The sequence below is a fragment of the Schistocerca gregaria genome, chromosome 1 (assembly GCF_023897955.1).
Source record: "Schistocerca gregaria isolate iqSchGreg1 chromosome 1, iqSchGreg1.2, whole genome shotgun sequence".
Taxonomy (NCBI): Eukaryota; Metazoa; Arthropoda; class Insecta; order Orthoptera; family Acrididae; genus Schistocerca; species Schistocerca gregaria.
This window is the reverse complement of record NC_064920.1, coordinates 869,744,208-869,771,473: the sequence shown is the minus strand read 5'-3', so window position 1 is coordinate 869,771,473 and position 27,266 is coordinate 869,744,208. Positions and strand designations below refer to the sequence as shown.

Here is a 27,266-nt window from a genome sequence, read left to right as displayed (position 1 = left end):
ACTGTGAAGGTTTGGTGGGCAGCAGGATACTGCTGTGGGAGGGGTGGGAAAGAAAGTTGATAAGGCATATATCATATCAGGGCATGACAAGAGGTAATCAAAACCCTAATGGAGAATGCGATTCTGTTGCTCAAATTCTGGGTGGTACTGATTCAAGAGGGCATTGCTCCTCTGTGGCCTGACAATGGGACTTTGGGAGTTTATGGGTGACTAGCAATATAAGGCATGGTAGATCTGTTTTTGTACAAAGTTGGGAGGGTAATTATGGTCTGTGAAGGCCTCAGTGAGATGCTTAATATATTTCAAGAGGTACTGCTTGTTACAACAGATGGACGGCCACGGGTGGCTGGGCTGTATGGAAAGGAATTCTTGGTAGGGAATGGGTGGTAGATGTTTAAGTGGAGGTATTGCTGGTGTTTGGTAGGTTTGATATGGACAGAGTTACTGATGTAGCCATCTTTGAGGTGGAGGTCAACATTGAGGAAGGTGGCTTGTTGGACTGAGTAAGACCAGGTAAGAAGTTGTTGAGGTTCTGGAGGAATATGGATAGGACGTTCTTACCCTCGATCCAGATCATGAAGATGTCATCAATGAATCTTAACCAGGTGGAGCATGGAATTCTGGGTGTTTAGTCAGCTGTAGTGCCAGTACTGCCAGTGTCGTCGTAACTGCCATCTGCTTCACATCTCCTGTGCAGCAAGCTACGTAAATTTAAGAACTAACTGTGTTTTCCTTACTTGTCACTTCTTTTTCCATGTGTTTTTGCTTTTAGGAAGCTTTACTTTTCGAGTACTAGTAATAGTGTTCCATAGATTTCGTGTTTGTTTCGAATACAGTCCAGTGACAGTTAGTGCTTATTTTCATTGTTCCCAACAAGAAGAGTCTGGTACCACAGTTTAGTCAGCTATCAGCTGCCTTTAGTGAATTAGCAGTCTACTTAAAACTTAATTACTTAACTCTCTACAGTAAATTGTTGATTTCTTAGGATGGATAGGATGTGTGACTGCTGTGTATGGATGCAGGAGGAGCTGGCCACAGTTCGTGAACAGCTGAGTCTGCTGATGGCCACGGTCAGCCATCTTCAGGCTGCTGCCTCAGAGTGTAGTGGCAGTGGGGAATCTGGTGCGTCGCATGGTACACCCCCAGCGTTACATGCTTCACCCACAGTCCCTGCTGTTGAGGCATCTTTACAGGTACCAGGTGTGGTTGGGCCACCCTCTCCCCAAGGGGAGTGGCAGGTTCAATGGCGTGCACGTCGCACTAGGCGGAGGGTCAATGTGGTGGCTGGCCATGTGGCATTGCCTGCTCTGCCTGTGAGTGGACATGTGGCCGCTCCTTCAGCAAGGCACACCGGGGGAGGGGTTTATTAGTGATTGGGAGCTCCAATGTTAGGTGGGTGATGGAGCCCCTTAGGGAAATAGCGGAAAGGTCAAGAAAGAAGGCCAGTGTTCACTCTGCCTGCGTGCTGGGGCTCTCTTCCAAGATGTGGAGGCAGCCCTGCCGACAGTAATAGAGAGCACTGGGTGCACCAGACTACCAATTGTTGTTCACATTGGCACCAATGACTCCTGCCGTCTGGGTTCAGAGGTCATCCTCAGTTCATACAGGCGGTTGGCGGAGTTGGTGAAGGCAGAAAGCCTCGCTTGTGGGGTGGAATCTGAGCTAACTATTTGTAGTGTCATTCCCAGAACTGATCACAGTCCTCTGGTTTGGAGCTGAGTGGAAGGCTTAAATCAGAGAATCAGACGATGCTGCGGAGATCTGGGGTGCAAATTTCTGGACCTCCTCTATCAGGTGGAGAAATGTAGGGTCCCCCTGAATAGGTCAGGTATGCACTACACGCAGGAAGTGGCTACAAGGGTAGCGGAGTACATGTGGCGTGCACATGTGGGTTTTTTAGGTTAGAGAATTCCCTCTCTAGGCCCGACAAGATGCCTCCTGAGACACGACAAGGTAGCAGTAGGCAAAACGCAACAGGGAATGACAATATTAATATGGTAGTAGTAAACTGCAGTAGCGTCTATAGAAAGATCGCAGAACTGCTCTCATTAATAAATGGTCACAATGCCCACATAGTACTAGGGGTGAAAAGTTGGCTGAAACCAGATGTAAACAGTAATGAAATTTTAAACTCAGATTTGAATGTATACCGCAGAGACAGGCTGGACAGTGAAGAGGGAGGCATGTTAACAGCGATAAAAAGTGCAATACTATCGAAGGAAATTGACACAGATCCAAAATGTGAAATAATTTGGGTGAAGGTCACGTTTAAAGCAGGCTCAAACATGGTAACTGGATATCTCTAAGGGCCACCTGGCTCAGCAACTGCTGCGGCAGAACACCTGAAGGAAAATTTGGAAAATATTTAGAGTAGATTTCCTGACAATGTTATAGTTTTGGGTGGATATTTTAAATTATCGTATATAGACTAGGGAGACTCAAACGTTTATAACGAGTGGCATGGACAAAGAATCGAGCAAAATTTTTTTATGTGCACTATCTGAAAATTATCTTGAGCAATTAAACAGAGAACTGACTCGTGGCTATAACATATTAGATCTTCTGGTGACACAGCATCGGTGATTTCAGCCATAAATAGAAATAGTAAAAAAAGTATGAAGATTTTTCTGTTTAGCAAAAGTGACAAAAAGCAGATTTCAGAGTATTTGATGGGACAACACAAAAGTTTTGTCTCAAGTACAGGTAGTGTTGAGGTTCAGTGGACAAAGTTCAAAACCATTGTACAATATGCATTAGATGAGTATGTGCCAAGCAAGATCGTAAGATATGGAAAAGAACCGCCTTGGTACAACAACCGAGTTAGAAAACTAGTATGGAAGCAAAGGGAACTTCACAGCAAACATAAACACAGTCAAAGCCTTGCAGACAAACAAAAATTACATGAAGCGAAATGTAGTGCGAGGAGGGCTATGCGAGAGGTGCTCAACGAATTCGAAAGTAAAGTTCTATGTAGTGACTTTGGTCTTATGTCAAAGCGGTAGGTGGATCAAAACAAAATGTCCAGACACACTGTGACCAAAATGGTACTGAAACAGAGGATGACAGACTAAAGGCTGAAATACTAAATGTCTTTTTCCAAAGCTGTTTCACAGAGGAAGACTGCACTGTAGTTCCTTCTCTAGACTGTCGCACAGATGACAAAATGGTAGATATCGAAATAGATGACAGAGGGATAGAGAAACAATTAAAATAGCTCAAAAGAGGAAAGGCCGCTGGACCTGATGGGATACCAGTTCGATTGTACACAGAGTATGTGAAGGAACTTGCTCCCTTCTTGCAGCGGTGTACCGTAGGTCTCTAGAAGAGTGTAGTGTTCCAAAAGATTGGAGAAGGGCACAGGTCATTCCTGTTTTCAAGAAGGGATGACAAACAGATGTGCAAAACTATAGACGTATATCTCTAACGTTGATCAGTTGTAGAATTTTGGAACATGTATTATGTTTGAGTATAATGACTTTTCTGGAGACAAGAAATCTACTGTGTAGGAATCAGCAATGGTTTCAAAAAAGATGATTGTGTGAAACCCAGCTTGCGCTATTCGTCCATGAGACTCAGGGGGCCATAGACACGGGTTCCCAGGTAGAGCCCGTGTTTCTTGACTTCCGCAAGGTGTTTGATACAGTTTCCCACAGTCGTTTAATGAACAGAGTAAGAGTATGTGGACTATCAGACCAATTGTGTGATTGGATTGAAGAGTTGCTAGATAACAGAACACAGCATGTCATTCGCAATGGAAAGTAAGAGTGATTTCAGGTGTGCCTCAAGGGAGTGTCATAGGCCTGTCGCTATTCACAATATATATAAATGACCTTGTGAATAACATCGGAAGTTCACTGAGGCTTTTTGCGGATGATTCTGTAGTACATCCAGAGGTTGTAACAGTGGAAAATTGTACTGAAATGCAGGAGGATCTGCAACGAATTGACACATGGTGCAGGGAATGGCAATTGAATCTCAATGTAGACAAGTGTAACGTGCTGCGAATACAGAGAAAGAAAGATTCTTTATCATTTAGCTACAATATAGCACCTCAGAAACTGGAAGCAGTTAATTCCATAAATTATCTGGGAGTAGGCATTAGGAGTGATTTAAAATGGAATGACCACATAAAATTAATTGTCGGTAAAGCAGAAGCCAGAATGAGATTCATTGGAAGAATCTTAAGGAAATGCAGTCCAAAAACAAAGGAAGTAGGTTACAGTACACTTGTTCGCCCACTGCTTGAATACTTCTCACTGATGTAGGATCTGTACCAGATAGGGTTGATAGAAGTGATAGAGAAAATCCAACGGAGAGCAGTGCGCTTCATTACAGGATCATTTAGTAATTGCAAAAGCATTACAGAGATGATAGATAAACCCCAGTGGAAGACTGTGCAAAAGAGACACTCAGTAGCTCAGTACAGACCTTTTTTGAAATTTCAAGAACATATCTTCACCGAGGAGTCAAGCAGTATATTGCTCCCTCCGATGTATATCTCATGAAAAGACCATGAGGATAAAATCAGAGAGATTAGAGGCCACACAAAGGCATACCAACAATCTTCCTTTCCACAAACAATACGAGAATATAATAGAAGGGAGAACCAATAGAGGTACTCAAGGTACCTTCCGCCACACACCATCAGGTGGCTTGTGGAGTATGGATGTAGATGTAGATGTAGATTTCTCTAGATCGCTCATGAATATAGGATGGTGCCATATGGATACCCATAGTTGTATCCCGTATTTGTTTGTACCGAAAGTCTTCAAAGGAGAAGTAATTGTGGGTGAGGATGCAGTTGGTCATGGTAACTAGGAATGAAGTAGTTGGTTTGGAATCCATTAGGTGTGGGAGAAGATAGTGTTCAACAGTGGTAAAGCCATGAATATTAAATGAGTGTATACAAAAAGATATTATGTAAACAACATAAGGCATATATAACTTGGGGCAATTTCAGTATTCAATTATATTTCATTTACTATTATGCAACAACATACTGGCCACACATTATTGTTCTCCAAGACATTCCAATCAAAAGCCTTAATAAAAGTTACTTTAAAGAAACATACATAGCACTTATGCCACAAACATCAATTTTGCATTTACAGCTTCAGTTTCTGAGCAAATATAAGACTCATTAAAAAGTTACACTTGAGGCTTACCCTTCTCTAATGTAGAAAGAAAGTCTTTGTTCCAACGTAATTCTGCCATAAACTCTTCATTTTGCAAGAAAAGAGCAATTCTCTCATCTTCAAGATAGCGATCTAACTCAGGGTCAGCACCATCACATAAAACACCACGGACTTTTTGGTTTTCTGCAAATTTCTTCTGTAACATCTGCTGATTAAGCATCATTGCCTGTGCAGAACAAAAAATATTTCCCTAAACAGCCACTAGCTAATATAACAAATGAACTACTTCAATTCAGTGTACAAGATTCATATTATTGCCTCTCATAAGATACAAGTATAGCTAAGAAAAATATAAAAGAACATATCTGGAAAGGATTTCATTCTTAAGTAAATTTTTAACTATACATGATTAAAAATTCTAATTACAGCTTACAGTAGATTAGTACTATCAGTTTATGGACAACAAACCAAATCCACATTGTTATCAGTCATAAAATCTACATTCAAATGGTTATACCTCTTCTGCTTTCCGTCTCCGTTTTTCACGAAGTAAGTACCTCCTGCGAGCTCTGTATTCATTCCATCGAGTTGATAAACGGCGTGACTTAGCTTGCAAGCGCAAAATCATTTGACGCCACATTAGAAATTTCTTTTGCTGGATCTAACCAATAATTTGGCCTTCAATTATTTTATTGCAGACACTGTTCAGTTGAGCAAATTGATTTCAGATACTGGTTAAGTTATGGAGCACATATCTAGTGATGTCACCAAGAAAACTAGTCAACGTTGTTAGGTTCATGAAAAATGTTTAAATGCAACCATGTCCATAAGTTAATATTTTACCCAATGATAAAATACTGCAAGTGTAATATCAACTGAAAAAAGTATAAAAAACTTCAGTTTCTGCTACAGAAAGAAACTTTTCATAACTGTCACACTCCAACCCAAAAAAGCAAGATAGTTAACATCAGAAAAGATAATTTCATAGTTTACCGGCATTGTTTCCATTATCTACAACTTATCTCAGTATCAGTGACCTAAAAATAAAGTATTAGCATAAACACTGGTTCCAACATCCCACTTTCTTTTAACGTGGAATAAAACTTTTGAAGTGAATTCTTTCTATTTATGTAAATCATTCATATACAAGAAAACATCCAAATATGAAGGAAAGAGGAACAACACAAATAAAAGCAACTGTCCAGTGCATGTGGCCTTCTTGGAGTGTACTGAACTGCCTAACGGCTGCAGCCCACACAAAAGCCCACTGAGTTGATTGGCTCAATTAGGTAACAACAGTGACTCATGACACACAAACAGAGGACCACTCATACAGGGGACACTGATAAATTCATTTTATATATAACTGAACAAATCATTCTTGATTCTGTGTAATAGCTCATGATTACAGAATTGTTTGCCTCTTGTTAAAATCAAATAATATCATGTTACTGATAAGAAATTGTGTTTCATGTAATAGCTATAAAACATTTCTTTACAAACACTAATAGAGATAGGGTAGCAAAGGAAACAGTGAAAATAACGTGTCCTGTTGTTATTAAAAAGACTTTTTTATAATGAAAGAAAGTTATAAGTTGTAATGTTAATATTACAGGCTGTGGCATATGCCTCATTTGTGTGTGTGTGTGTGTGTGTGTGTGTGTGTGTGGAAAAATGGGGAGTGGGTAGGATGTTGCCTTACTGTGTGTTGTTTTCATAAATCACTAACTTCTGTTTAAAATGTAAACATATAGGATTACTATTTTTATACAGCAAACAGGTACAGTTTTGTTATTTGGTTCCTTCTTGCCTTAGTTTCTTTTATTCTTATTCTTACCGCTCCATCTGTAATCAAATGTAGTAAGTCTCAAAACAAGCAAGGTGGCAAGTATGGCTGTGTAAAGTCATCAAGACAACATAACTCTAATAACTAAGAAATTTCACAAAATTAGTCAGCAAAACTAAACTGTTAATATTTGTAACATGGTGAATGACATTCATTTGTATAAAAATAATTACTTGTGATAATAACAAAATGCATGTACATAGTTGCCTGTAATGTTTGTAGCTGATCATATTACCACATCATTATATGAAATTAGAATGATTTAAACAATTGTTTAAGTAAGATCTTCATTGTTAATGACAAGTCAGTGGCCATTGTCGTTTTACTCTTACTATGGTTGTGTATAGCTCGTAATGAATTTGACTGTTTTAGTAATTCAGCAGCCATATAACATAATCCAAATATTTCACTAAATCCTCAGGTCACAAGATGTGAAGACATATGGCAACCACACGATCTGTTGAGCATTTTTAATATAATTAATTATGAAAACTTTGTGAAAGAACATTTTAGTTAATGATAATCTGTGTGTGCATTACTATGACTACACATACACGAATTCTTGACAGACACTGTGTAACAGTAACAAGTAGTAAACAGAAAGTTATCAAAATCTATTTGCATATCCTAACATGCTCCCTTAGGTTGACAATATGAAGTTCAAATGTACAGTTACTTGTTCACTTACATCATAACACAAGTTTCTTACACATGTTTCATTTCTTTGGGGTTAGGGGTTTCATAAAAGCATCAGCTAGCATTTCTCCAGAAGTCAGATGTTCAATGTTAGTAATACCTAGCTTACAGAATTATATTTTATATCTATATGCTTGGATCTAGAATTTATCACTAGATTCTTGGCCAAATGAATGGCTCCTTTATCATCACAATATACTTTAAGTGACTCTATGACATTACATGGATCTACCTCAGACATGTTGTCTGAACCACAGTAAATTTAACAGTTGATGCCAAAGAAATATATCCAGCTTCACAAGCGATGCAATAATTTTTTTGTTTTATACAAGATCACAGTAAGAATTTTGCATTTTCATGCACAAAACAGTAGCAGAGTATCTGTAATTAACTTTATTTCCCCATCTGCATCACTGAAGGCCATTGCTTCTCTACTGCCACCTCCAAAAAGTTCTGGCTTATTTCCCATGGCTCCCTTTAAATATCTTTTTACTGACAACCAATGGACCTTTTTTTAAAAACAGTGATTACATCTGATAAGGACATTCTGGGCAAACCACATGTCAGGCATGTAGATTTGGGATAAATATAGAAGACTTCCTATTGCCTCCTGATGAGGTACACTGATGGCAGCTGATTCCACTGCCTAAGTCCAACCCAAATTCAAGTGATAATGACATTGGCTTGGCTTCACTCATTCCAAATTTCTCCAGAACTTTTCTTCCATAGGATTCATGTCAGATCCAAATCTTTCCTTTTTCACAATTTCATGTAATCTTCACATCTAAACACCAGCTCCCTGTTCCTAAATCTTATATCTCAAAAAATCTCCTTCAAAGAATTTTTATGCAGTTCAGAACACTTCTATCACTTGAGAATAACAACATAGCATTCACATTAAAGCTAGGATGACTAGCTTGGTGTCCTTTGAAAATAGATACAGGGATCAGAGGTTTAGCTGGTCAATTTCTGTTTTTTTATCATATCATCAATTTTTTGACTCCAGTTCCCATCAACTTGTTTAAGTCCATAAACAGCTTTCTTCAACCTCCATACCTAACCAGGAGCTCCAAAATTTTCTGGTGGAATCACACAAACTTTTTCATTTCAGTCTCCATCGAGATAAGGAGTGGTGATATCAACGAAGCCAATCTGCCACAGACAAGAGATATCTAAGTGCTAACCAATGTTTGACCACCACTGTGAAGGTTTCCTGAGAACTGACACCTATCACTTAAGAGCTCCCTTTTACCACTTGGCATGCAATAAATGTTTCTGGTGTACTGCTTGTCCTAGGCTTTATCTTTAGTTGTCACTTAATCTAAAGGGGTTTTTGTCATTTGGTTAGCAAAACCTCTTCAAATGTATCACTACAAACTAGAGATGAGAATTCTTTTTGCACTGCCTCTTTCCATTCTTTCTTATTTATCCGTTCCAAGATCTCATTGGCATCAATGTCTTTGTTTGGAAGTCAGACCATTCCTTGGGTTTTGGTTCTCTGTTTGACCTTCGAAGTGCAACCCCTTGTAGAACTATAGGACCCATATTTTAATTCTCAAGTTACTCATCTAGAGCTTCAGTTTCCATTGCATCATTGTCAAAACCATAAAAGGCTTCATCATCGCTGTCTTCTGATTTAATTTCTTCTTCAGTTTGTAAAGTACTGGTGTCAGTGCTTCTTGCTCCAATCCTAAGATATTGGATATCTTAGGTTCTCCTATCTTTTAACTTGGAAAAGTCTCACTCTCTGGAAAATTTACATCCCTTCTGACAGTTATCAAATAAGTCTTGCTACTGATGAATCAATAACCTTTTGTTGCCCAGCAGTATCCCATGAATGTCAAGTTCTGTCACTTCTTGATTAGGTTTCAGTATGTTCACCATTGCATTGCAGCAAAAAATTCTCAAGTGTGATAAAGAAGGCTTTCTCCTGTGGTGTTTTATCCCCATGTTCAGAGGAAGGAGAATGATTTGATAGGTATACAGCTGTAGACACAGCTTCAGTCAGAATGATTTGATAGCTATGCAGATGTAGACACAGTTTCAGTCCAGTGCTCCTTTGGTAAGTTGGCATCAAACATCAGGGTATGAGCTTTTTCAACCCAAGTTTGATTAGCTCTCTCAACAACAGCTGCAGACTGTATATTATTGTAAGCTGGTGGATGGTATCTGAAATTCAGAAATCTGTGTAGGTCATCATTGGCATATTCATTTCCATTGTTAGACTGCAACTTCTTGATACTTCCGTCTATCTGCTTTTCCACCATGACTTCGAAGTTTTTAAATATCTACATGACCTCAGACTTTTTCTTCAAAAAAGAGGAACTTGTATCTTGATAAATTATCAATAAATGTGAGAAAATAATGCATTCCATCAATAGACGATGTTTCCATTGGTCCACATAAATCAGAATGAACAAAGTGCAAGATATTTTAAGAAGACTGTTTGCTATTTTTCAATGGAAGACATGATTGTTTTCTCTTGATGCACAACTTAAGGGGATCCTTAACCACCATGTTGTCATTTAATCTCAATGAAACCTTTGCCAATTTTGGAATACTTTTTTGATTTGTATGTCTTAAACTGTGATGCCATACAAATCCACTGCCTCATGTGTAGTAGCATTGTTCCATATCAATCACATTCAAGCAACAAATGCCATTATTAGGTTATGCTACGGCAATTAGTCACATTCTGCGTCATACATGAAACCACTTCTCATTTTAAATGTTACTTTATGCCCTTTGTGTACAGTTTTAATACCCGAGATCAAATTCATGCCAGAGTCATGTATGTGGATGACATCACATGCATCTACATCCACTGTTTTATCGCCACTATAGATGGTCAGACATTACTTACAAAGCCTTTGCTACTGAGCTGTCACCTCTCACACTGATCACTGAACTATTACACGGCTCAGTATTATGAAACTTCCATCTATCATTATTGATGCAAATTGATACTCAAGAATTTGAACACCACATGCTTTTGTGAGACTGTTTAGAATCTGCTGCAAGAAAGGCTTTCTTGTGTTCTGGTTGCTTTCTGGTTACATTTCCTTTATTGCTTTTGTTACATCAGTATTTAGCAATACGACTGAACCTGTTGCACTTGTAGCATTAATGCTTTTTGTCTGACTCTCGTTTGATTAAATATAATTCTGATTCTTAATTTCCATTTGTCCCTTCAAGTTTGACATCTTGCAGTAGTTATAATTTACTAGAATTGCCAGTGATATGTGTGCCACTATTTTCATATGTCATAATCATAGATCGATAATGATCATGTAATTCAGCCAGGATCAAAATTCCTATCCATTCTTCACTCAATGAGAATGTCATTTAAATTAAATGCAATCATTATGATTTGATTGCAACAGTTGTCTCTAACTTGTGTTTATCTATTTTGGCTGTGATTAATATTCTAAGCAAGCCAATTCTACAGATGAGCCCACTCTTCAAATGCTTTTTGTAGAGGCAAGTTTCTGCTGCCAAGAGTGTGTCCCTTATATGGGAATAATTCGTCTTCTCCAAGAAGAGTGCACCTGGGAATGTTTTTCTGTTTCTTTTCTTCAAAGCGTCACCCAATTTCCTTGGATCTGAGGGAGAGTTCTCCACAACATCCCACAGTTCGCCATGAATTAAATAAGCCTTCACGGCAATTTCCATGTTGAATAACTTTCTCTTCCAATTGACTTTTCAACCACTGGAGATCCAGAGGAGGCTGTACTACACACTTTCACTCCTGAACAAATAAAATACACAGCAGTCTGCACATGTGAGTGATCAACTGATGAAAATAAAAATCAATTAGCACACATGTTACTTACAGACTGAATTTCATCGCACAACATCTATTTTTAACATTAATAAAATGTTGCTTTTATACAAAAAGAGTTGCTTTCACAGAAAAAAAACAGACTGTTTGTTCAATATTTTTAACATAGTTCACATGAAAACTTTGTGAAAGAACATTTAATTTAATGAAAATCACTATGTGCACTGCTGTGACTACACACACATGAAAGCTTCACAATCACAGTGTAATAATAACAAGCAGAAAACAAAAAGCTGTCATTATCAATTTACATAGCACAACAGAATCAAAGCAATGGACTTTTAGTCTTCAATATTTACATTAATTTTATCTGTAATATGTTTAATGTAACTTTTACAGTGCTAATTTGAATGAATACACACACAAATTCCAGCCTTAGTCACAAAAACAAATTTATTTCAAATTTTGTACTCTGGCATTTTAGGTAATTTCTTTCACAAATCATCTATGTTTTCTTTTATGTGATTTCTTTCATGCAATGTTAGAATGTATATAAAAACAACAAGACAATGGAATACTGTTATATGTATACATTCCTTGCCAGTGTATCAGTGGGAAATAGCACTAGAAAAACAGACAATCCCATAACAGGTACAATGCAACATAGCGTAAGTCACAGCGTTTAAGCTAAGGACATTACGCAATGCAAACATTGCATGTCGGTCAACCACAGATAAAAGTTTGCGTACATAGTTGTTAATCTAAAGTTGTATCCTACATTAAAAGTTGTAGTACATTAACGTTTTACAAATAAAGAGAATAGGGCAACGTCCGATTCCACCCATCAGTTTTGACCTGTGATGTCATATTATGAGAAAAGTGATTGTTTACCTGAGTTATTAAGACAACCACCGAGAGCATTTCATAACAAGCTGATTCTTCAAGATGGCAACCACAAGACAGACCATTATGGTTAAAAATAAATGTAAAATTACACAATGCATTGCAGCCAGTCAATAAAATGAAATCAATGGGACAATCATAGGAATGAGAGTGTTTTGTGAGGGAGAGAAACAAAAGAAGAAGATCAATGAAGCTAAGATAATACCAGAGCACAGAAGAAATGGAAAAATGTGAGGCATGATTCATCTAGAATAAACTGAACAATATTATACATATGAAATAAAATTGGAATTGAATAATTCACTTGACCTGTTATAGCTCAAAGACAGGGATAGCAGACACCACTACAAAATGACGATTTGATAGAGAAGTAACACACATGAACTCCTCCAGGACAAATCGGGCAGAAAAGAGAGAGAGAGAGAGAGAGAGAGAGAGAGAGAGAGAGAGAGAGAGAGAGAGACGGAGAGAACTTAAAAAAATTTTAAAATTTAAGTCACAGTATAAATGAAAACTAATATTTCAGAACTGCTAACAAATAAATAACCAATAAATGCCAAAGATTCAATCCAATTCAACTAAATCATTACTACAAACCACTTCACAAACACAAACATCCACCACAAGAGTGACACCAGCAACAACAACACGACCCCTAAAAGAGCAATCAATACCATACACTCAGTGCCTCAACAACATCATGTTCACAAATATTTGTATAAACCAAATTATCAGTAACATTACTACTCATTTCCCTCATTACCATGTAGTTATGCACTTAGATTCCTACTAACCTTCACACTCAACAAACTGGTCTCCTTACAAAAACAGTCAAATAAACAACATGTTTCACTCTCAATATAAATAAAAATTAGAAAAATCACTACTAGTATATCTATCAGTTGTTTAAGCAATGCTCCCAGGTTCCACCCAAACCACACCCATGTACGTAACAACATATTTGAAATAAACAGCAAACCTTAGAAACATCAAAGATTACCCTAGTAACTAAGATAACCACATTAAACATTTAGCAACAGGCCACTTACATCATTTGGAATGTAAACTAATGACGTCATGTAAAACGTCATGGGAAAAGTACATGGGTGGAATTGGACCATGTGCTTGACCTCATACAAAGGCATGAGATGATAAACAGAGGAATGATGTTTTCCAAAAACTTAATTATTTGTTCAATCTCGTTTATGAGCCTCTGTACTACTCGACGTCTGAAATAAATTGTCAATTGCTTTCTTTAGTCTTTCCATTTTTTTTTAATTCCACTAAGAACTTACCAATATTGAGTTATTACAATAGCAGAAAATTCATACAATTCTGTTAGTTCTAGATTATTAAACAGTTCCCTTCACAATTTATATGTTATAGGCTCTCTGTTGTTCCTGATCTGTATTAACAACATTGGAGACAATCTGAGTAGCCATCTTAGATTGTTTGCATATGATGCTGTCATTTACCGTCTTGTAAAGTCATCAGCTGATCAAAACGACTTGGAAAATGATTTAGATAAGATATCTGTATGGTGCGAAAAGTGGCAATTGACCTTGAATAAGGAAAAGTGTGAAGTTATTCACACGAGTACTAAAAGAAATCAGTTAAATTTCGATTATGCGATAAGTCACTCAAATCTGAAGGCTGTAAATTCAACTAAATACTTAAGGATTACATTTACAAATAACCTAAAGTGGAACAATCACATAGATAATATGGTGGGTAGAGCAAACCAAAGACTGTGATTCATTGGCAGAACACTTAGAAGGTGCAGCACGTTTACTAAAGAGATTGCTTACACCACACTTTTCCACCCTATTATGGAGTGTTGCTGTGCGGTGTGGGATCCGCATCAGGTGGAACTGACAGGTAACATAGAATAAGTACACAGAAGGGCAACTTGTATTGTATTATCACGAAATAAGGGAGATAGTGTCACAGACATAATACGTGAATTGGAGTGGCAACCATTAAAACAAAGGCATTTTTCGTTGTGATGGGATCTTCTTGTGAAATTTCAATCACCAGTTTTCTCCTCTGATTGCGAAAACATTCTGTTAGCACCCACCTACAAAGGGAGAAATGATCATCATGATAAAATAAGAGAAATTGGGGCTCGCACAGAAAAATTTAAGTGCTCGTTTTTCCCGCGTGCCGTTTGAGAGTGGAACGGAAGAGAGACATCTTGAAGGTGGTTCATTGAACCTCTGCCAGGCACTTTACTGTAAATAGCAGAGGAATCGCGTAGATGTAGATGTAGATATGTGCTAACAGTGGCAGTTTTATCTCTAAGATCTCTATTTTGTAATTAAATTACCATTAAACCATCCTATTAACTCTTCTTTTTTTCTTCTCCTGTTTGAATGGATTGGAATTTAAGTAACAGAATAACAAGTTTGTTTGTGTGGCCATCCCCCACAGCAAGCATATAAATACTTGTTTTGTAAATGAAACTGCCTTTCCCTGCTGCTAGTTACTTTATTTATCCCATATGCGTTTCATCTTCTCCTGTCTAAGGCATCTTCAGTGGGAACTATAACGATACAGTTTTGTTAGTTTTAGATTATTAAACAGTTCCCTTCACAATTTTTTTTTATAAAAAAAAGTGATTACTTATGATTTGCTGATCTGCCTTTCCTCACATATGGTCTGGAGGTCGCACTACCACTTTTATCACTGCCATATAATCACATCCTTGTGTTCTCATCTTCTCACTCTTTTTCTGTGGTGGGCTATTGTTCTTTTGCCACTCAATACAACTATTTCGTCATACACTGTTTTTCACAGTTTAAATATTGCAACTCCATTACGTGTTTCATCTTCTTTGGTATGTTTGCCTATTTGTTGCCAACCTAACGAAGTATATGTTTGAGACCTAAGTGTGTGTGTGTGTGTGTGTGTGTGTGTGTGTGTGTGTGTGTGTGTGAGAGAGAGAGAGAGAGAGAGAGAGAGAGAGAGAGAGAGGTGGGAGGATGGAGCTGACAAATCTTTTTTTGGGTGGGGTGGAGTGGGGAGGGGGGGGGGACGGGGGGAAGGGAGGTGGGTGTACTAGCTGTTAGCAAGTGGTTGAAAACTGTGGTGACAGCTGATTTGACTTTTTGTTTCAATATTCGGTGGAGGGGTTCATGGATGAGTGAATGTAAAGATGTTGGGTTCTATTATGATAATCATCATCATCATCATCTAAGACTGATTATGCCTTTCAGCGTTCAGTCTGGAGCATAGCCCCTTATAAAATTCCTCCATGATCCCCTATTCAGTGCTAACATTGGTGCCTCTTCTGATGTTATACCTATTACTTCAAAATCTTTCTTAACCGAATCCAGGTACCTTCTCCTTGGTCTGTATCGACTCCTCGTACCCTCTACTGCTGAACCCATGAGTCTCTTGGGTAACCTTGTTTCTCCCATGCGTGTAACATGACCCCACCATCTAAGCCTGTTCGCCCTGACTGCTACATCTATAGAGTTCATTCCCAGTTTTTCTTTGATTTCCTCATTGTGGACACCCTCCTGCCATTGTTCCCATCTACTAGTACCTGCAATCATCCTAGCTACTTTCATATCTGTAACCTCAACCTTGTTGATAAGGTAACCTGAATCCACCCAGCTTTCGCTCCCATACACCAAAGTTTGTCAAAAGATTGAATGGTGCACAGATAACTTAGTCTTGGTACTGATTTCCTTCTTGCAGAAGAGAGTAGATCGTAGCTGAGCGCTCACTGCATTAGCTTTGCTACACCTCACTTCCAGTTCTTTCACTATGTTGCCATCCTGTGAGAATATGCATCCTAAGTGCTTGAAACTGTCCACCTGTTCTAACTTTGTTCCTCCTATTTGGCATTCAATCCGTTTATATTTCTTTCCCACTGACATTACATTCATTTTGGAGATGCTAATCTTCATACCATAGTCCTTACATTTCTGATCTAGCTCTGAAATATTACTTTGCAAACTTTCAATCGAATCTGCCATCACAACTAAGTCATCTGCATATGCAAGACTGCTTATTTTGTGTTCACATATCTTGATCTCACCCAGCCAGTCTATTGTTTTCAACATATGATCCATAAATAATATGAACAACAGTGGAGACAAGTTGCAACCTTGTCTTACCCCGAAACTACTCTGAACCATGAACTCAATTTACCGTCAACTCTAACTGCTGACTGACTATCCATGTAAAGACCTTTAATTGCTTGCAAAAGTTTGCCTCCTATTCCATAATCTAGAACAGACAATAACTTCCTCCTAGGAGCCCGGTCATATGCCTTTTCTAGATCTATAAAGCATAGATACAATTCCCTGTTCCACTCATAACACTTCTCCATTATTTGCCGTAAGCTAAAGATCTGGTCCTGACAACCTCTAAGAGGCCTAAACCCACACTGATTTTCATCCAATTGGTCCTCAACTAATACTCGCACTTTCCTTTGCACAATACTTGAGATTGTACCCACAATGCTGTTTAAAGAGATACCTCTGTAGTTGTTACAATCTTTTCTGTTTCCATGTTTAAAGATTGGTGCGATTACTGCTTTTGTCCAGTCTGATGGAACCTGTCCCCGACTCCCAGGCCATTTCAATTATCCTCTGTAGCCATTTAAGACCTGACGTTCCACTGTATTTGATGAGTTCCTACTTAATTTCATCCACCCCAGCTGCTTTATTGCACTGCAATCTATTGACCATTTTCTCCACTTCCTCAAATGTGATCCTATTTCCATCATCATTCCTATCCCGTTCTACCTCGAAATCTGAAACATTGCTGATCGTATTTTCACCTACATTGAGCAACTCTTCAAAATATTCCCTCCATCTGCCCAAGGCATCCACAGGATTCACCAGCAGTTTTCCTGACCTGTCCAAAATACTTGTCATTCCCTTCTTACCTCCCTTTCAAAGACTACTAATTACACTCCAGAATGGTTTTCCAGCAGCTTGACCCATAGTCTCCAATCTGTTTCCAAAGTCTTCCCAAGATTTCTTCTTGGATGCTGCAATTATCTGTTTGGCTTTGTTTCTTTCTTCATCATAACTTTCTCTGTCTACCTGAGTTCTAGTATGTAGCCATTTTTGATACGCCTTCTTTTTCCTTTTACAGGCTGCCTTGACTGTGTCCTTCCACCAAGCTTTTTGCTTCGTCCTACTTTTTCACACTACTGTTCCAAGACATTCTTTAGCCACTTCTAGTACTGTGTCCCTGTACCTTGTCCATTCCTTTTCCAATGACTGTAATTGACTACATTCAACTAACAGGTACCTTGCTGAGATCGCTGTTATGTACTTGTGCCTGATTTCCTTATCCTGAAGTTTCTCCACTTTTATCCTGCTACATATGGACCTGACCTCCTGTACTTTTGGCCTCACAATCCCAATTTCAATGCAATGCTTCCCCGATACTTTAAATATGATGCTGGCAACAATCATAGCAAAATGTTGGTTCTATTATTATTATTATTATTATTATTATTATTATTATTATTATTATTATTATTATTATTATTAAAATATTGGACAGTATTATTATATTAATACTTTTTGTGAATGTGTTCTGACAAAGGAAGATAGGAATGAAAACAGCAGTTTCAACATTGGTTTAACTAGGAAACTAGTAAGAAAAGAAATCCAGACTATAATAACCAGTATAAGAACACAACACAAAAACAACAAAAACACAGAATCTGCAGCACTCAGAAAACTTAGGATAAAACTTCAAAATGAAAATGTTATTTCAAAAGCAGGCAGAGGGAACACAGTGACAGACAAAGAACAATACACTGAAAAAACACAAGAATTCATCTCACAAAATAGTATTACAAAATTAAAATCAGACCAAACAAACAGATTTCAGACAAAAGTAAAAAATGCTCTGAGATACAATGACATCATACTGGATAACACAGACAAAAGAAAGTTGGCACAGATCAGTCCCACTGCACAGGTCCTCTGAAGCCAACCAAATATCCACAAACCAAATCTTCCTGTGAGGACAATACTGCATTTCAGAAAATCCCCTACTTACAAGCTTGCAGGATACATGTTAAAATTACTTTCTGAAAATTTCAACGTACGAGGAGACAGAATCATTAAAAACACTACACAGTTAATACAACAAATACAAGATATAAAAATCCCAGACTCAGCAACACTCCTCTCATTAGATATAGAAAACATGGATTCCAACATACTAGTACCAAAAACTATAGAAATTATAGATAAGAACCTGAAAACTTATAGTCAACTCCCTGAAGAACAGATAAAGGAAATATGCACACTAATAAAGCTCATAACAGAACAAAATTACTTCCAATTCAATAATGAATTTTATTTACAAGAAGATGGATTACCAATGGGGTCCCCAGTTTCACGTGCCTTAGGAAATCTTTTTGTAAACCACAATGAACAGATCATTTTCACAAAAATAGTAGCAAAAGAATACAACACACTATATTGGTTCAGGTATATGGATGACATCCTTTGCTTAATAGATGAACCACAAGCAAAAATTGAAAAATTACATACATAAAAATATAAAATTCACAATTGAAAATGAACAGAACAACCAAATTAAATTTATGGATATAACAATCAAAAAACAAAACAATAAGCATATGTTTGAAATTTACCATAAACCCACAGCAACAGACATTATCATTCCCCAATCCTCGAACCACCCACAAGCACAAAAGCAAGCAACACTTCGACACATGCTCCATAGACTCAACACAGTACCACTCACCAAAGAAAGCTACCAAAAAGAACTGGACACAATAATGCAGATAGCACAAAATAATGGTTACAATAATAACACAGTCACAAAGCCAAACTGCAAAATTACAAGTAAAATAAAAGCAGAAAGCTCCAAACCACAGACAACAACACAACAGAACCAAACACAAACACGCAGTCCCATAACAACAACACAGGATAATCAGAAAAAGATGAAAGAAAACACAAGATAGTACACAATGACATACAAACACAAACTCACCCATAAAATCACCAACATTTTCAAAAGACAGGGAATAAACAAAGCATACACAAAAGATAATTCTATACAAAAATACACCCCAAAACTGACCAAAAAAACAGAGATATATACCAGAAAGCAGGTATATATCAGCTACAGTGTAACACTTGTGGAGTTACATACATAGAGCAAAAAACAAAGAGAACATTTGATGTCAGATACAAAGAACACATGAGAGCCTGAAAATATGGGACAAACCACAATTACAGAACACCTAAGAGAAAATGACCTCAAACCAACCACCAGAGAAGATGACATGAAAATAATTAGAATCAACAATAAAAGACACCTCCTAGCCATACAAGAAAATTACCACATACAGAAAACCAAAGCAGAGGCGAAAATTGCGTCGAATGACCAAGTATAAATGCCAAGCAATTCATTGCTTACACTAACAGATAAAATAATAGAATAATGTTCGCAAAAAGTATTACTATAATAAAAATAATGACCAATATAATAATAATAGAACCCAGCAGCTTTACACTCACTCATCCATGAACCCCTCCACCGAATATTGAAACGAAAAGTCAAATCAGCTGTCACCGCAGTTTTCAACCACTCGCTCGCTCGCTACTTCGTTAGGTTGGCAACAAATAGGTAAACATACCAAAGTAGATGAAACACGTAATGGAGTTGCAATATTTAAACTGTGAAAAATAGTATATGACGAAATAGTTGTATTGAGTGGCAAAAGAACAATAGCCCACCACAGAAAAAGAGTGAGAAGGTGAGAACACAAGGATGTGATTATATGGCAGTGATAAAAGTGGTAGTGCGACCTCCAGACCATATGTGAGGAAAGGCAGATCAGCAAATCATAAGTAATCACTTTTTTTTATAAAAAAAAATTGTGAAGGGAACTGTTTAATAATCTAAAACTAACAAAACTGTATTGTTATAGTTCCCACTGAAGATGCCTTAGAACAGGAGAAGACGAAACGCATATGGGATAAATAAAGTAACTAGCAGCAGGGAAAGGCAGTTTTATTTACAAAACAAGTATTTATATGCTTGCTGTGGGGGATGGCCACACAAACAAACTTGTTATTCTGTTACTTAAATTCCAATCCATTCAAACAGGAGAAGAAAAAAAGAAGAGTTAATAGGATGGTTTAATGGTAATTTAATTACAAAATAGAGATCTTAGAGATAAAACTGCCACTGTTAGCACATATCTACATCTACATCTACGTGATTCCTCTGCTATTTACAGTAAAGTGCCTGGCAGAGGGTTCAATGAACCACCTTCAAGCTGTCTCTCTTCCGTTCCACTCTCAAACGGCACGCGGGAAAAACGAGCACTTAAATTTTTCTGTGCGAGCCCCAATTTCTCTTATTTTATCATGATGATCATTTCTCCCTTTGTAGGTGGGTGCTAACAGAATGTTTTCGCAATCAGAGGAGAAAACTGGTGATTGAAATTTCACAAGAAGATCCCATCACAACGAAAAATGCCTTTGTTTTAATGGTTGCCACTCCAATTCACGTATTATGTCTGTGACACTATCTCCCCTATTTCGTGATAATACAATACAAGTTGCCCTTCTGTGTACTTTTTCTATGTTACCTGTCAGTCCCACCTGATGCGGATCCCACACTGCACAGCAACACTCAAGAATAGGGTGGAAAAGTGTGGTGTAAGCAATCTCTTTAGTAATCCTGCTGCACCTTCTAAGTGTTCTGCCAATGAATCGCAGTCTTTAGTTTGCTCTACCCACAATATTATCTATGTGATTGTTCCACTTTAGGTTATTTGTAAATGTAATCCTTAAGTATTTAGTTGAATTTACAGCCTTCAGATTTGAGTGACTTATCGCATAATCGAAATTTAACTGATTTCTTTTAGTACTTGTGTGAATAACTTCACACTTTTCCTTATTCAGGGTCAATTGCCACTTTTCACACCATACAGATATCTTATCTAAATCATTTTCCAAGTCATTTTGATCATCTGAAGACTTTACAAGACGGTAAATGACAGCATCATATGCAAACAATCTAAGATGGCTACTCAGATTGTTTCCAATGTTGTTAATACCGATCAGGAACAACAGTGAGCCTATAACATTTTGTTCAGGAACGCCGAATATTACTTCTGTTTTACTCGATAACTTTCCATCTATTACTATGAACTGTGACCTTTTTGACAGCAAATCACAAATCCAGTCGCACAACTGAGACAATACTCCGTAAGCACGCAGTTTGAATAGAAGACGCTTTTGAGGAATGGTGTCGAAAGCCTTCTGTCAATAGCACTTATTACTTCATGAGTATAAAGAGCTAGTTCTGTTTCACAAGAATGATATTTTATGAATCCCAAAACCCTACTGCAAATTGACTTTAGTGATATAGGCCTACTTCCCTTTTTGGGTATTGGTGTGACTTGAGCAATTTTCCAGTATTTAGGTATGGATCTTTCTGTGAGTGAGTGGCTGCATATAATTGCTAAATATGGAGCTATTTTATCAGCATACTCTCAGAGGAACCTGACTGGTATACAATTTGGACCATAGGCCTTGCCTTTATTAAGTGATTTAAGTTGCTTCGTTACTCTGAGGATATCTACTTCTATGTTTCTCATCTTGGCAGTTGCTCTTGATTGGAATTCTGGAATATTTACTTCATCTTCTTTGGTGAAGGAGTTTCGGAAAACCCTGTTTACTAACTCTGCTTTAGTGGCACTGTCATAAAATGGTAAGTAGTGAGTGGTACCATACAAAGTTGCTATAACTGGTAAAAATTTGACCTGATTAACTGTACAGTATGGTTCAAACTTATAATAAGGATCTCACAATAATAAGCTGCACTTTGTTCTACACAATTTAATGTGCAAAAAGAAAAAAAAGTTGCACTGGGCAAGTACCAAACCTATGATCTTTCATTCACTAACCATTAACGATGCCGGGAGTCTATCATTACTGTTGCAACCTGCCCACCTATCTACATTGCATTAATATGAATACAGTTGTTACGGTTTCCTACAGCCTACTTTTGATTGTAGGACCATTTTTATTCATATACATTTTAAACATATTGTATTCTCTTGTATTTATATAATCATTCTCCTAATGTTACAGAACAATTTGCAGGAAAAATCTTATGGGATAAATCTGAAAAAAAATATAATGCATGCGTAATCATGTACAGACGTTTATCAGTTCTATTAACTAAGGTATCGCACACATATATTTGAATCCAATGCTTTATTTCGTATAACAAAAGAGACACGGGGCAAATTTTTGTAGTGCCAAGTAGAAAGAATAAGAAGTAAGTTGATGTTGTTGTGATCTTCAGTCTTCAGACTGGTTTGATGCAGCTCTCCATGCTACTCTATCCTGTGCAAGCTTCTTCATCTCCCAGTACCTACTGCAACCTACACCCTTCTGAATCTGCTTAGTGTATTCATCTCTTGGTCTCCCTCTTCAATTTTTACCATCCACGCTGGCCTCCAATACTAAATTGGTGATCCCTCGATGTCTCAGAACACGTCCTACCAACCGATCCCTTCTTCTAGTCAAGTTGTGCCACAAGCTCCTCTTCTCCCCAATTCTATTCAATACCTCGTCATTAGTTATGTGATCTACCCATCTAATCTTCAGCATTCTTCTGTAGCACCACATTTTGAAAGCTTCTATTCTCTTCTTATCTAATCTATTTATTGTCCATGTTTCACATCCATACATCATAACCCGACTTAATTCGACTACATTCGATTATCCTTGTTTCGCTTTTGTTGATGTTCATCTTATACCCTCCTTACAAGACACTGTCCATTCCGTTCAACTGCTCTTCCAAGTCCTTTGCTGTCTCTGACAGAATTACAATGTCATCGGCGAACCTCAAAGTTTTTATTTCTTCTCTATGGATTTTAATACCTACTTTGAACTTTCCTTTTGTAGCCTTTATTGCTTGCTTAATACACGGATTGAATAACATTGGGGATGGGCTACAACCCTGTCTCACTCCCCTCCCAACGACTGCTTCCCTTTCATACCCCTCGACTCTTATAACTGCCATCTGCTTTCTGTACAAATTGTAAACAGCCTTTTGCTCCCTGTATTTTACCCCGGCCACCTTCAGAATTTGAAAGAGAGTATTCCAATCAACATTGTCAAAAGCTAGTAAGTTGATTTAGAGCTTTAAATTAGCGATGGACTTTTCCTTGCACTTGCGAACTAATATTGGTTCCCTTTTGTCCTGCTGACTATTGGATAGGACCAATTTAACACTAATTATGAAAACAGGTATTCATACTTGATACCCCAACAAGAACTGCAAAATCTGCTTTTGCTATTAATAAAGGATAACAGGGGAAAAACTGTGTTTCATACATGCCACAACAAATGCTTTCGACTCATTTTGCTTAAATTTGATGAGATTTTTTGTTGTTAAATATCCGACAAGTTCCGTTTGCAGTTTTAGCAGTGCATTAGACAATCGAGTGCACTTCTTTAATATACACCACTAAATATGCTGCAGAAGTCGATGTATCACCAGCGGCACAGTGGGCCCAAAATGGCGGCCACTGCAAGTTGGCTGAACTTTCCCTATACAGAGCTTTAGCACACAATTTCTGCGCATGCACACACATCTCCAGTCCACCAGGAGGAAGGAGCCATGGCTGGCCTTGCCTTACCATGAGCTCCAACATCTCTTGCTTTTTAGCAGATGATTTTATCAACTACTTAGAAAATAAATTCTTAGTACAAAGAGTATAGTTGCTCAGGAAATGTTATATTATAAAAAATGTGTAGGTGGCATGTTAATCCTTTTTTATGGAAACGAGTACAAAATTAATTAACCCTTTATGGCATTTAACTATTTACATAGAAACATCTCAGTTATAGCAAAACATAAAGGAGAGTATCGATCTTCTACATCTCTGGATTAAAAGAAAACACCTGACACACAAATATCAGACAGGCCTATACAAAAGGGCAACATACAGCAACATTGGCTTTCACAGCACATCACATTATCATCAGACACAAAAATCAACAACATATACAAGTATGCTGCACAGTTCATGTATAATTCCATTAACAGATCATCATCGCCAGCAAGAATTGAAGGACATGAAAACAGCAGAAAAAAACCAGTGGATGCTGGAATGCATCAGCACAATATTACTACGAATTCAGTCATCCATGCAAAGCAATAAAAGATGGGCAGCAACAACGTTATGAAATATACCGGTTTTACCCTAGAATAGGAACATTTCCAAGAAGCTTCAAATGTATTCACAAAACCGAATATTCACACACACACAGGATGAGACACTGATGATAACTTATTACAACTAATACACAACAAAGGTGAGAGTTGAGGGCACAAAATTTGCCGTGAAAAGTGACTTGCATATTATATACTCTAGATTTTAAAAATAACTGTAAAAAAAAGAAAAAACAGTTCCAGGAATACTGAGATACGTTTAGTTTTAACCACTTCAATAGAAGTCATCCATGACTAAAAACTTGTGCAACACAGGTCAAAAATATATAAATCCCTCAGTATCATACAAACTACATTACAGAGTGTAGTGATTTGAGAATTTCTGTGTAAATTCTAGAACCACTCAGCCTTCTACCATCTCCAACACACAATAATCTGTTCATGAGTGTGGGATAGTAGAATCCTACCTACTGCATGTGAAATGTTTGTGTGTGCAGGTTTAAAATCAGTCGCAGGAAGAAAGTAGACGCAGCGGTCGAACGGCACCGACAAGTACCTGTCGGACAATCCATAGATGTGTTAGTGAGTGTGTAAGGAAGAACAATGGAATCTAAATGCAGCTTTGTGCTAATTGTGTCACTGAGTATTTTTATGTGAAACAAGAACAGTTGAAAAAGTACTCTTGTAGGCTCTTGACTCAGCCTTGTGAGAGGCAAGATGTTTTTTCAGTCTCTTTTTCTGAAAATCATGGTGTCTAAGCAGACTTTCTTTCGAATATAAAACAATTTGTTTCTAACCTAGAACTGTACAAGAGACTTACTGAAGATACATATTATGTTGAAAGTGAGAATTTATATTGTGCTTGAAAGTCAAATACATCATTGATTGACGAAACATAAAGTTTGTACGACTACTTATTTCCCAGTAGAAAGTGGCTTGAATGTTCCTGTACCTAGTGTTATTTGATGGAGAAGAAGTCAGCAGCCGGCTATCCAATAGAGAAGAGTGGCTGCAAACCCCTAGTAAGTCATTTCGTAAAGAATTGGAATGTGGTTTGGGGAAATAAATCAGTATAACCCAGACCCACACTCATACTTTAAGTCGTCAAAACATTAGAAGAGGAGTCATAAATTTATGTACACATTTAAATAGGCAGCAAATTTGCTGAATGAAAAAACTGATTTCTGCACCTAAACTTTTAGTAACTTAGAAATTGTTTAATAAGTAACAATTTAGCATCTTCTGTAAAGTTTATACAATTTAATGCAGGAAGTAGCTTTAAGGTAACATCTCTGTATACAAATTTTTATTTTAAGTTGTTTTGACTGCCATGTTTATATCAATTAGTTATCTTCAAGAGTCTGCCAGTTCAGTTTCCTCAGCATCTCGGTAATGTTCTCCAATGAATCAAACAGATCTGTGACTATTAGTGCTGCCCTTCTCTGTATATGTTCAATATCCCCCATCAGTCCCATCTGGTATGGATGCCACACACTTGAATAACATTCTAAAATGGGTCACACGAGTTATTTTTAAGCAGTTTCCTTTGTAGACTGATTGCTCTTACCCAGTATTTTACCAATAAAACAAAGTATACCACTTGCTTTAACCACAACTGAGCCTATGTGATCATTGCATTCCATATAGCTACAAAGTGTTACACTCAGGTACTTGAATGAATTGGTTAATTCCAACTGAGATTCATTGATATTACAGTCATAGGATACTTTTTTTCAGTTTGTGAAGGTCAGAATTTTATATTTCTGAACATTAAAAACAAGTTGTCAATCTTTGCACTACTTTGAAATCTTATCAAGATCTGGCATTATATTTATGCAGCTTCTTTCAGACAGTACCATATTTTATCATACATAACTGTATCATAGTCCACAAGCTCATTAATATACAACAAAAACAGCAAGGGTCCCAGCACTCTTCCCTGGGGTACACTCAAAGTTACGTCTACATCTGACAATGACTCTCCACCCAAGAAGATAATATACTGCAATCTCCCTACCAAATAGTCCTCCATCCTGTCACAAATTTCACTTGATACCCCGTATGACCAAACTTTTGACAATAAGGGCAGGTGTGGTAATGAATCAAATGCTTTTTGGAAATCAATAAATACTGCATCTACCTGCTTGCCCTGATGCGAAGCTTTCAGTACGTCATGTAAGAAAAGTGAGAGTTGGGTTTCCCATGATTGATGTTTTCGGAAACCATGCTGGTCGGCAAGGATGAGGTCATTGTGTTCAAGATACCTCATTACGTTTCAGCTCAGAATATGTTCTAAGATTCAACAACTAATCAATATCAGGGATATTGGGCAGTAGTTTTGTGGATCACTTCTATCACCCTTCTTGTAGACAGGCGCGATCTGTGCTTTCTTCCAACTACTGGGCATGGTTTTTTGTCTGAAGGATCTACGACAGATTATAGTTAGATGTGGCGCTAACTAAGCCACAAATTTAGTATAGAATCTGACTTGGATTCCTTCAGGCCCTGGAGCTTTATTCAGTTTTAACAATTTCAGCTGTTTCTCAACACCATCAACACTAGTACTGATTTCATTCATCTTTTCAGTGGTACAAGGGTTGAATTGGGGCAATACTCCTAGCTCTACCTTTGCAAAAGAACATTTGAAAACAGAGGTAAGCATTTCAGATTTTTCTTTACTACCCTCAAT

The 27,266-nt window shown here is 37.5% G+C and overlaps 1 protein-coding gene across 1 annotated transcript in view; it reads right to left on the bottom strand.

The window, feature by feature from the left end:
- The window catches only part of LOC126273223 (CUE domain-containing protein 1), a 156,727-nt gene that overhangs the window by 62,816 nt on the left and 66,645 nt on the right, over positions 1 to 27,266 (bottom strand). The window contains exon 5 of the mRNA XM_049976770.1: positions 5,166 to 5,361. Coding sequence (XP_049832727.1) covers positions 5,166 to 5,361 — 196 coding nt within the window. The remainder of the gene's footprint in view (positions 1 to 5,165; positions 5,362 to 27,266) is intronic.